Below are 12,576 nucleotides of genomic sequence, written 5' to 3' on the forward strand. Positions count from 1 at the left end.
TGGTTGGCCATGCTAAAATTGCCCCTTAGTGTCCTGGGATGTGTAGATTAGAGGGATTAGAGGGTAAAATATGTAGGAATATGGGGGTAGGGCCTGGGTGGGATTGTGGTCGGTGCAGACTCGATGGGCCGAATGGCCTCTTTCTGTACTGTAGGGTTTCTATGATTTCTATGAATATATTGTGACGGATTTCCATTAACTGCCATCAGGTGAAAACATTTCTTACAGGAATTCTCCTTCAGCAACTAATTCTTCTGTGAACTTTCATATGAAATCAGAGTTAATTCTTTATAAACAACTTATGATTTCCTACAATGCACCGGTGGAAATCCTTCTCATAATTGCTAGATTGTTTAGAAAGCATCAACGTGTATCTTTCACATCTGTTAATTTTGCATTCACATCTAAACAAAATGAATTTCACTGAAAATTTTAAAATTATGACTTTCCACAAATTTCTAAAACAAATCTGGATTAAATTGTTGCGGAGAAAACAGCTTTAATTCACGAAAGGTGTAATGATACAAGGCTGATATTTTAATTTTTGCAAATATGTATAACAAATTTCAAAAATTCCAGTCTTGGGTCAAGTTCTCTAATAAACTATAACAAAATAGTTACACATGAAAGATTCCAAATTTACAGTACAGTAAGATCTTTCAAAGTTTGCTGCTGTTACATAAAACCTACACTGTAAAGATTAAACAGGTTTAACCTACAACTAGAAAGCCATTGTTTCCTAGACTTTGAAATCTTCACTCTTAGCTAAGTACTGGATTTTGGCCAATTCCAAAGATAACTGCCACAATTAGCCAAATAGCATTTGGCATTTATATATTTAAAAAATTACTAGACCAAGTTTTGAACACCATCAGGAATAGCTGTAGAGGAGTAGTTTGAAAGGAAAAACATTTACTATCACTGCTTATGTATCTTTTTCCATGCGCAATTTCTCATTAACATTTAGTCCTTTTCAACCCAGACGATACATTAGTCCAGGTTCCAGATCACTCCATACCTGCCAACTGGTGTCTGTAGCAAGATTTAGATCGGTAATGATTTTGTTCTTCTCCAAGGTATGACATTCATCATGTGAGGTAGTTACCCACAGGCCCACAAAAAAAATAAAATTGCTGAAACTCATTCAAACTCAAAACTATGACAGGCAGTGCTGGACTTCCATCTAATGAACAAATGTGTCCCACTACTTTGATGAAATCATGATAAATCTACATTCATATTTAAGATAAAGTAGCATTAATATTTGTGTTAAATATTTCTGACCAGTGTCTTTTATTTCTGAAATAACTCGTTCTCATTTATCCATTTGTAGTCAATTGCTTTCCGTGTACATTGCCCTTAGGAGAGTCACTTTCAGCCACATAATCTAAGTGAATTTGAAGTAAATGAAGAGCACAAAGAGACATAAATGCAATAAAAACAGAGCAAACATAACATCTGAATATGCATACGAGCTGGCTGACATAATTAGCCAGCAGTACAAGATGAACAGCTGTCAACTGACCATACTTCAACAGAAACATTATTGCTTATAAAATGATTACACGATTAATCCATTGACTAGGTAGTACTGTTTTTGGGAGACAATAAATGGATGACATGTTTCACCACAGAGAGAACGAATCAGATAAATTACCAAACTATTTATCAAACAAACTTTCATTAACTTTGGTCTTTCAGATTATTGTAACATTTACACAAAAAAATATTTCTCTCTCTATCACAGCAGAATGAGGCGTTTTGTTATCCAGAATGTAAAAGGAGGTTCAGTGAATTCCCCATCTTTTCCCCCACCCTGTACCTCAGATTAGGTATCAGCTTAGTATACATGCATACTGACTCGGACAGTAATACATCATTACGTACAGCAAAATTCTCAAGTCAATTGTGAAGCTTTTTTGTAATTCAGAAATTGTGTGTTGGACAATTGCACACTTTTGATCAAATCTGATCATTGAAGGATATTGGGAACAAATACAAGAAATAGCTAATTGTGTATAATTTTTCAACAGCCAAAGGTGCTAACAACATATAGGAATTTAATTTTGTATAATTTCTAATGTTCCAGATATTGTATTTAACAGTAAAAACTGACCCTTTAAACATCAGGGACCAACCTCTGAAATAACCGACTTTCTAGAACTCTGAGCAAAACTATAATTAAAAAAGCTAAAAATATAAAAACATTAACCTGCACCATAAGTCCTGGTAGTATTCAGTGAAATACTAAATGGAAAGCAGCACCTCTTTGAATACATTGACAGGTTCCACTATCTGAGGTGCAGAATATATATATATATATATATATTTTAAATGACCTAACCAAAAAATCTATACAATATACATAAGTCCGCACAATTAACTATTTGTTAACATCTGTACAAGGCAACAAAAATCTACACATCTATATGTAAATCTAAATTGTGCAGAAAAAAAGTAAACAAATAAAGTAACAGAAGTCGTAAAAGCCATAATTTATGGCAGCTACATGAACAAAATATCCATTTTCCGATTGTGATACTGCTGCATTTTTCATGGTCCTGGCTCCAAATGACCAGACAATGCATGCAAAAGCCTTCATTTGATTTTGCTACAGTATTACTTTAAGGTATTTTATTCCATTTGTTTTGAGTTCAATATTCAGGACATAGGCAGAGCTAGTTGACATGATTTCTTCACTGTTTTCTTCACATGAACGTTGTGACTTCTGTAGCTACGGTAGAATGTGTTTCTGAATACGTGCACAGTAGATCTCAAGTTCAATTTTGAAAGGACAAGGAGAAAAACGTTATATCAAAATGAAATAAGAAACAATACTGCACGGGGAAACTACTTCTGTTTGCTCTTCAGGTATTGGGTGAAGAATGGAACATGCAGAAAAGTTGATCCTTTTAAAAAATCCAACTAGTAATTTTAATTCATTATCAAAAATCTCCTAGGAAAACGTGGGGTGATTCACAGGCATTACCAAATTGATTATTTTAATGACCATAGAACAATTTTAGTGAGTTTTGTAAAAGCTGTTGAATGTGCAAAAGGAAATCTGTATCAAGAAACATTAAAAGGAGAGTCAGATGACTATTAGAAGCATTTTGGAAGAGAGTGGTGAGATCCAAAGAAGAAAAACAAGATCAATGCATCAAGTGGACAACTAATAGAAAGAAAGTTTGGAATGTAAGTTATGAGAAATACAAAAACAACTAACTTGAGCAAAAACATATGGACAGAAAAACTGGATAATAACCATAAGAATCTGTGAGACTGACAATCTTCACTAGGAGTACCAAGCAAGGCACCATTGGAAGGACAACACACTTCAACAAGTCTCTGAAAAATCTGTTGCTAGTCTGGTCGAAATATTGGCGTCTTCGGTAAAAACTCTATTAAGATGACCTGAGAAAGAAGCAATTAAAAACATGATTACAAAAGTAGTACAATCATAGAAACCCTACAGTGCAGGAGGCCATTCGGCCCATCAAGTCTGCATCGATAACAATCCCACCAGGCCCTATCCCCATAACCCACATATTTACCCCACTAATCCCTCTAATTTATGCATCCCGGGACACCAAGGGGCAATTTAGCATGGCCAATGCACCTAACTCGCACATCTTTAGACTGTGGGAGGAAACTGGAGCACCCAGAGGAAACTTACGCAGACATGGGGAGAACATGCAAACTCCACACAGATAGTGACCCAAGCCGGGAATCGAACCCAGGTCCTGGAGCTGTGAGGCAGCAGTGCTAACCACTGTGCCACCGTGCCGTCCCTATTCTTTTAATAGTTTATTCCCAATCATGTTTTAACAAGACTGAAGGAGTGAGCCAGCAAACAAACATCACATCATTTAGTATGCCTTTCTTTGACTTGAAGGTCATTAGTCAACTATGTCCCCAGCATGTGACTAACAATAATCAAGATTGCAAATCTTCAACAGTATCATTAGCACTACAGAAACACCTAGCTAATACAAGCTAAAAAAAGTTGAGTAAAAAAGAAGCAGCTACGTGTTTTAACATAATTCTTATTTAATTTGATTTTGAATAATGCCAACAAATGATCTTTTGAATATTTTTCTGGAAAGTTCTGAAGAGATTTGGCACCATTAGTTTGATATTTTTGGAAATTTTCACTAATAAAACCTAACCAATCGTGAGCCAAAAGAGAAAATGCTGGTCTGGCAGCACATGTAAGGAGAGAAAAGAACTGACATTGAGTCCAGGTGACCCTTGGTCAAAGCTCGAGGCTGAACCCGGGAATGGTCAGGAACCCAGCAAGTGATCAAGCTGGCCAGCAACTGGAAGGCCATCAGTGCAGGGCCACTGCACGTGTGCCGACCTCGGCACTGACAGATCGACATCTGCGCAGTTACCCCCTCAGCGCATTGATTTCAGCCTCTCCAGCGGGAATAAGCCCCACCCCCTAGTTTTTAATGATATTCACGCTGGTGGCCTCTGCCGTGCAGAGTGGGAGATTCTCTGAACCCTCACTAAAAAAAAATGTGAATTACTCCAGTTTTCACGCAAACTCAACACATTCCGGCCCTCTTTTTTTGTGTGTACAGGATGTACCGGAGAAATGTTTCACATTGCAGCCACTGTTATAGTTGTACTAGAACAGCTTGGTTAGGGGTGCAGCAAGTCTAAAGCACAAGTGTTCAGTACTATTGCTAGAATACTGTCAGGGTCCATAGCCTTTGCAATATCCAGTGTCTTCAGACTTTTCTTGGCATCATGTGGAGCACAGACTAGTTGGTAGGACAGCTGAGCAACAGTGGCGGATTTTTAAGGAGATTTTTCTCAGTACTCAGCAAAAATATATTCCTGTGATAAAAAAGGAATGTAAGAAAAGGGATAACCAGCCGTGGATAATTAAGGAAATAAAGGAGAGTATTAAATTAAAAACCGATGCGTACAGAGTGGCCAAAACTAGTGGGGAATTAGAAGATTGGGAAAGCTTTAAAAAACAACAAAGAACTACTAAGAAAGCGATAAAGAAAGGAAAGATAGATTATGAAACTAAACTAGCACAAAATATAAAAACTGATAGTAAAAGTTTTTACGAATATATAAAAAGGGAAAGAGTAGCTAAAGTAAATGTTGGATCCTTAGAAGACGAGAAGGGGGATTTAATAATGGGAAACGAGGAAATGGCCGAGGCCTTAAACAAGTTTTCTGTGTCGGTCTTCACGGTAGAGGACACAAATACCTTACCGAAAATTGATGGTCGTGGGACTGTAGGGGGTGAGGTCCTTAAAACGATTACTATTACTAAAGAGGTAGTGCTTGGTAGGCTAATGGGACTAAAGGTAGACAAGTGCCTGGGCCCGGATGGAATGCATCCCAGGGTACTGAAAGAAATGGCAGAATAGCGGATGCGTTGGTTGTAATTTATCAAAATTCGCTGGACTCTGGGGAAGTGCCGGCTGATTGGAAAACAGCTAATGTGACGCCACTGTTTAAAAAAGGAGGTAGACAAAAGGCGGGCAACTACAGGCCAGTTAGCTTAACGTCCGTAGTTGGGAAATTGCTGGAATCCATCATTAAAGAAGAAATAGCAGGACACCTGAAAAAAAAGGTTCGATCAAGCAGGCACAGCATGGATTCATGAAGGGAAAGTCGTGTTTGACGAATTTACTGGATTTTTATGAAGATGTAACGAGTGCGGTTGACAGAGGGGAACCGGTGGATGTGGTGTTTTTGGATTTCCAGAAGGCGTTCGATAAGGTGCCTCACAAAAGGTTGCTGCAAAAGATTAGGGTACACGGAGTTGGGGGTGAAGTGTTAGCGTGGATTGAGGATGGGCTATCTAACAGGAAGCAGAGAGTTGGAATAAATGGGTGCTTTTCTGGTTGGCAGTTGGTGACCAGTGGCGTGTTGCAGGGATCGGTGCTGGAGCCTCAACTGTTTACCATATACATAGACGATCTGGAGGAGGGGACCGAGTGTAGGGTAACAAAGTTTGCGGATGATACAAAGATGAGTGGAAAAGCGAATTGCGTGGAGGATGTGGAAAGTCTGCAGAGAGATTTGGATAGGCTAAGTGAGTGGGCGAGGATCTGGCAGATGGAGTATAACGTTGACAAGTGTGAGGTTATCCATTTGCAAGGAATAATAGTAAAATGGACTATTATTTAAATGGTGAAAAATTACAACATGCTACTGTGCAGAAGGACCTGGGGGTCCTTGTGCATGAATCGCAAAAACTCAGTTTGCAGGTGCAGCAGGTGATTAAGAAGGCAAATGGAATGTTGGCCTTTATCGTGAGAGGGCTGGAGTATAAAAGCAGGAAGGTCTTGCTGCAATTATACAAGGTACTGGTGAGGCCGCAACTGGAGTAGTGTGTGCAATTTTGGTCCCCTTATTTGCGGAAGGATGTATTGGCCTTGGAGGGAGTACAGAGAAGGTTCACCAGGTTGATACCGGAGATGAGGGGGTCAGCTTATGAGGAGAGATCGAGTAGATTGGGCCTGTACTCGTTGGAGTTTAGAAGGCTGAGGGGAGATCTTATCGAGACATACAAGATAATGAAGGGGCTAGACAGGGTAGAGGCAGAGAGATTCTTTCCACTTAGAAAGGAAACAAGAACTAGAGGACACAGCCTCAAAATAAGGGGGAGTCAGTTTAGGACAGAATTGAGGAGGAACTTCTTCTCTCAGAGGGTAGTGAATCTCTGGAATTCTCTGCCCATTGAAGCAGTGGAAGCTACCTCGTTAAATAGGTTTAAGTCACAGGTAGATAGATTTCTGATCAATAAGGGAATTAAGGGTTATGGGGAGCGGGCGGGTAAGTGGAACTAAACCACTATCAGATCAGCCATGATCTTATTGAATGGCAGGGCAGGCTCAAGGGGCTAGATGACCTACTCCTGCTCCTATTTCTTATGTTCTTATGTTCTAGAATCAAATTTGCTGAAGACTGGCATCTATGATGCTGGTGACCTCTGAAGGAGGCCGAGCTGGATCATCAACTTGGGAATTCTGGCTGAAGATTGTAGCAAGTACTTTAGCCTTATCTTTTGCGCTGATATGTTGGGCTTCTCCATCATCGAGACTGGGGATATTTGTGGAGCATCCTCCTCCGATGAGTTGTTTAGTTGTCCACCACCTTTCACTGTTGGATGTGGCAGAACTGCAGAGCTTAGATCTGATCCGTTGGCTATGAAGTTGCTAAGCTCTGTCCATCACTGCTTATGCTATTGGGCATGCAAGTAGTCCTGTGTTGTAGCTTTACCAGGTTAATATCTCATTTTTTGTTATGCCTGGTGGTGCTCCTGACATGCCCTCCTATGCTCTTCATTGAACCTGGCTTGGTGGTAATGATAGAGTGGGTGACATGATGGGCCATGAGGTTACAGATTGCAGTAGAGTGCATTTCTGCTGCTGCTGATGGTCCACAGCTTCTCATGGCTGCCCAGTCTCTAGTTGCTCAGTTTGAAGATGGGACTGCATCTTCGATGATGGAGGAGCCCAACAAGCACTGTGAGGCAGTCACTCCTACCAATACTGTCATGAACAGATGCATCTGCAGCGGGCAGGTTGGTGGGGCTGAGGTATGCTTTCCTTCACCATCTGCTGCAGACCCAGTGTAGCAGCTATGTCCTTTAGGACTTAGCCACTAATGGTACCTCCGAGCCACTCTTAAGTTCCCCACTCAGCGAACATTCGGCAGCCTTGCCACCCTCAGTGCTTCCTCCATGTATCAACATGGAAGATTATTGATTCATCAGCTAAGAGGGAACAATACGTGCTAATCAGCAGAAGGTTTCCTTGCCCATGTTTGACCTGATGTCATGGGTCCAGAGTCGATGTTGAGGACTCCTAGGGCAACTCCCTCCCAACAGTATACAACTGTGTTGCCACCTCTGCTGGGTATGGTGATGGTGGTCATACTCATGGAATCATACATCCTGTAGCTTGATTAATCTGCAAGACAGCTCTCCTAATTTTGGCCCCAGATGTCAGTAAGGAGAGCTTTGCAGGGTTGATAGAGCTAAGTTTGTTGTTGGCGATTCTGGTGCTAAGATCAGTGCTTGGTGGTCTGTTCGGTTTTATTCCTTTGAGGTGTTTAAGCAATTTGATACAATGGAGTGGTTTGCTAGGCCATTTCAGAGGGCCGTGGGTCTGGAGTCACATGTAGCCATATCTGGTAAGGACGGCAGATTTCCCTTCTCTGAATGACATTTACAACAATGGACAATGATTTCATGATCATTATATTTTTTAAATGAGAGATATTTATTGAATTAAAATTACATCTCCTGCTGTGATGAGATTCAAAGCTGCGTCCCTAGAGCATAACCCTGGGTTTCAGGATTACTAGTCCAGCGACAACACTATTACGCCACTTCCTCCCCATAATATAAGAGCAAGAAAGAATTAATTGTGAGAAAAAAAAGAAAATTTTCAGCTCTTTTCAATACATTTCACTTAATTTCATTATGCAGTGAAGGTTAAAAGGGTATCTGGTAGTGTATTCAAGATTATGAAGATTTTATTTCCTAATGTATGTGGGGATAATTATTTTCATGGGCTATTGATTCAGTAACTGTAGGGTATAAATTTCAGACAGCCAAAAAGGGAGAGGTTCAGAAGAGATTTTTTAAAAATGCAGAAAGCTGTTAGGAATAGCAGGAATGCAACCCATAATAAGTGAAATGAATAAGAGAACAGAATAGATACTTCAGTATTTAATAAAAATAGAAAAAGAACATGAAAAGTAGGGAAATGGAAGTTTCAAGGGGCATAGTAACCATAATCTAAGTGACTTCCTCCTGTGCTATACAAGGTTATGATTCTTGAACCTCACCTTCAATCACCCTTTCTAATTTCCAATTCTTACTTGTATTGAACTTCCGACTCCTTTGTGAAATGTCTAATGATACGTTATGTTACGACACTACGTAAATGCAATATTTTGCTGCTCTAGTTAGAGCAGTCTGTGCACGTCCAGAAGTGATGTGGAGATGCCGGCGTTAGACTGGGGTAAACACAGTAAGGAGTCTAACAACACCAGGTTAAAGTCCAACAGGTTTATTTGGTAGCAAACGCCACTAGCTTTCGGAGCGCTGCTCCTTCGTCAGGTGAATGGGAGATCTGCTCATAAACATAATATGCCCTGTTTGCTGTTTATGAGCAGATCGCCCACTCACCTGACGAAGGAGCAGCGCTCTGAAAGCTAGTGGCGTTTGCTACCAAATAAACCTGTTGGAATTTAACCTGGTGTTGTTATCTCCTTACCATGTCCAGAAAAACAGAGATATACAACACCAATGCCACTGATTGTGGTCATTTATTTTTGATGCTGTGCATCTGCTTAGGTAGAGAAAAACACGAGGCAGAACTCCACTTGTTTGGAGACACTGCTGACCAGGTTTGCTGGGGGTGGGGGTTGTTGCTGATGTAAGTGATTATAGAGGTCTCAACTCTGGACTTCATAATGATTTTTTTCACTTTAAACTAAAAATCAGGGTTACATTTTTTCTAAAGTGCAGAATGAAAGTTATGGGCTTTGTTGCTTCTGCTATCTTCCATTTAGTATTTATAATTAATTATTCCCACTTTTTACTAAAAATAATTTAAAATTAATATGTAACATTAACTTCAATTTTATGAAATTTAAAGATAGTTCAGGACTTTGTATACATAGGATTACTAGTTACTCTTTAGCTGCAACTATAAAGAAAACAGTTCACACCAGCAAAGAAAGAATCTTAATTCAAACACTTTCTTGTTTGGAGACTAGGGACATGACGTTGCTATCTATGAAGAGAAAAACCTTTAACAACTCACTCAGGTCCTCCCTCCTTTGCATTACAAAAAACTCTTCACGTGCCTTTCACATTCTCATAAATCAACATGTTTGATATAGTTGCTGATGTTACAAATAATCTATAGCAACCAATTCAGCGAATGGGTGCTGTTCCACACAAAAAAGCATTTTGAAAGGCCTTTGTTATCTTGTAGACTTTGGTTTCAAATAGGGTTTTCAATAAGGTTAACAGAAGAAAGGTGATGAGAAAAGCAGATATTTAAATAAGACATTAAGTAGAAGTTAACTAACATTTGTGAAATTCTACATGGAAACAAAGTTTGAAATGTTACATTTTCTAACAGCAAAACAAGGAGTGAAATTGCTACTTAAATATAATGGCTTTCAAAATCTAAGTTTCTTTAGAACAGAAAGACACTTAATTTTAGAATGAAAATTCACCAAAATCATTGTGCAACTTTTAAAATAATTCAACTAAAATGAAATAGATTAGAAGTTAGAATGCAACAAAACAATGTGTCAAATTGAGCAAAACAGAGAAACAAGACGTCTGACCTTGTAACTAAATGCAGTAGGCACAATGCAATTTATATACAAACTCATCACTTTGACTATACTTTAATATTTTAAAAAATATTAAATAGCACCACATTTGGACAAAGGATATCATTTAAGTATTGGTCATCTGCCTGCAATATTCAATGTTAGCAAGTTATCCTTAATCTGTTCTCCATTCCTGTCACTCCCTCCTCAAGTCTTCCCATATTAAACCAAGATCATTACCAGGCATACAAGAGTGACAGCAAGTGATGTGCTTCTTCCTATAGGGACTTGGCGAATGGGGTATAGCAAGAAAAGTTGCTAAGCTTACCTGAATGCAAATAATATTTGGTAGCTGGAGGAACTGTGGGAGTTAAATTCTCTTCCAATAATTTGTCACAATTTGAGCTGCTACCCTGTTTTTTGACTAGTCAATGCCAATTTTATAAATACTCAGAGCATTTCAGAAAGTAAAATCCCTGATAGACGCATTACCAAATTACCCAAACAGTTTTCCTTTAGTGTTTTCAAAACAAAAAGGGAAACTGCATGGATATAATTTTGCTTTAGTCACAAATTTGACTCCTACTTTATGAAAGAGCTACTCAATAAATAGTTGTTTGTCTAATCACTAACTGCAACAATGGTTTTACTTGGCTGTCTTGGGACCCACCACTTCTCCACTGGATTATTGCAGTGTGTGTGTGCTTGGAAGAGAGATTACCATTTTACTTTGCATGGTTAACTAAATCATGTTTAAACATTTCTGTGATGAAGTTGTATAAAGATTCCTCTTTTTGGATAGACATATCACTTCCCTTAATACATCTCAGTTAATTCATTCTATCAATTAATTTATTATTTTCAGAGCACAGTGCAGCCTTGTTTTCAGGCCATTCATAACTTTATAAATCTGCCTTGCACGTGAATATGTGCATCTGTGGACCGTAATAAATTTTTCCACTCAAGCGACTAAGTAGGCTGACACCTTTCTGATTAATAACTGCTGAAAGAATAAGATCAGAAGCAAAATAAATGATCATTTAATAGAGAAAGTAACAAAACAGCCCTTTAACTTACATATTCCATCATGTTATTGGTTTCACATTTCCTTTTGCTCAGTCTCCAGTGCAAGCACAGCTGGAAAAGAAATGGAGAAAAGGAAGAAAAATGACTTCCATTTTATTCCTACATCCAGACAAACCCATTTATCCATCTTTCATATTTTTCTACCAACAAAAGCATCTGTTTCCATACTGTGCAATTCAGTCCCCAATGGTCTGAACCCCATGCTAAAGTTGCTCCCTGCGGCACTCACCTTGTGGTATAACCTATTGTTTTCCCATTCTAATAACTTCTCGATCGATCTTCGTGTCTGGAAGACAAATGAGGTAGAATTTTACTCTTGACTGGCTTCTGAAAAACTTTGCAGTGCAGCTGCTTGTGTGAATGGAAGAGGCAGAGAGGTGTGGGGACAGTGACTGAATACAGGGTGGTCCTATGCCACAGGCTGTGTTCTGCCAAAGCACCTTTAGTGTTAAACAGTAACTAAAAATGGTGCTCATTTCTAGTCTGCCCCCTCTCCCCTGCTTACAAACCAACAACCTTTTAAAAGGATTTTAGTTACGACAAAAGAAAAAATTACTACTGTTATAAAGTAATTAACTTTATTACATTGATTACTAAAAAGCCATTCAAAATAATGCTTGCAATAAATATTAAACTGATGCATACAAGCATGTATACAAGAAATTTACTGTCAAAAGCTACATAACCGGAATATTAAGGAGGGTTTGCATATGTGCGTTAAAGTCTTAAATCATGAACCAAACTAAAGGTTCTGCTCAACATTAAGTTGGCATTGTACCTTTTTTAAAGATCTCATTACAGTATTTCTGAAGTGTATCAACTTGAGCAAAACAATGAAGATTAAAAAAGGATTGCTTTATCACAATTTGTATCTATGATACTTGATACAAATACATAAAATTGAAAAATAAGTTTAGCAGAATATACTGTGCTAAAATTCTGTTTTTCCCAATGCAGTAAAATAAAACATCAGGTACTGAAATGTGTTTTACTATTTGCTGATAGCCTTACTTTTCAAAACACAGTTCTTTATTTCATGTTCCTTCATTTGATTTAATTGGGCAAAGTAAAAAGAATGGTTTACTACCCAACTTCTTCAGGGATGCCTATGACTGGAAGCTAGTTCATGTTTTGTTTGAATCAAAGATAGAACAC

General features: G+C 38.6%; 1 protein-coding gene across 1 annotated transcript in view; it reads right to left on the reverse strand.

The window, feature by feature from the left end:
- Positions 1–482: 482 nt before the first annotated feature.
- The window catches only part of LOC144496538 (cysteine-rich hydrophobic domain-containing protein 2), a 73,818-nt gene continuing 61,724 nt past the window's right edge, over positions 483–12,576 (reverse strand). Inside the window, exons 4-6 of the mRNA XM_078217207.1 lie at positions 11,651–11,707; positions 11,413–11,472; positions 483–3,414 (exon numbers count right to left, since the gene is read on the reverse strand). Of these exons, the coding sequence (XP_078073333.1) occupies positions 3,364–3,414; positions 11,413–11,472; positions 11,651–11,707 (168 nt within the window). The 3' untranslated portion in view covers positions 483–3,363. The remainder of the gene's footprint in view (positions 3,415–11,412; positions 11,473–11,650; positions 11,708–12,576) is intronic.

Source organism: Mustelus asterias, chromosome 1, assembly GCF_964213995.1.
Source record: "Mustelus asterias chromosome 1, sMusAst1.hap1.1, whole genome shotgun sequence".
NCBI classification, from domain to species: Eukaryota; Metazoa; Chordata; class Chondrichthyes; order Carcharhiniformes; family Triakidae; genus Mustelus; species Mustelus asterias.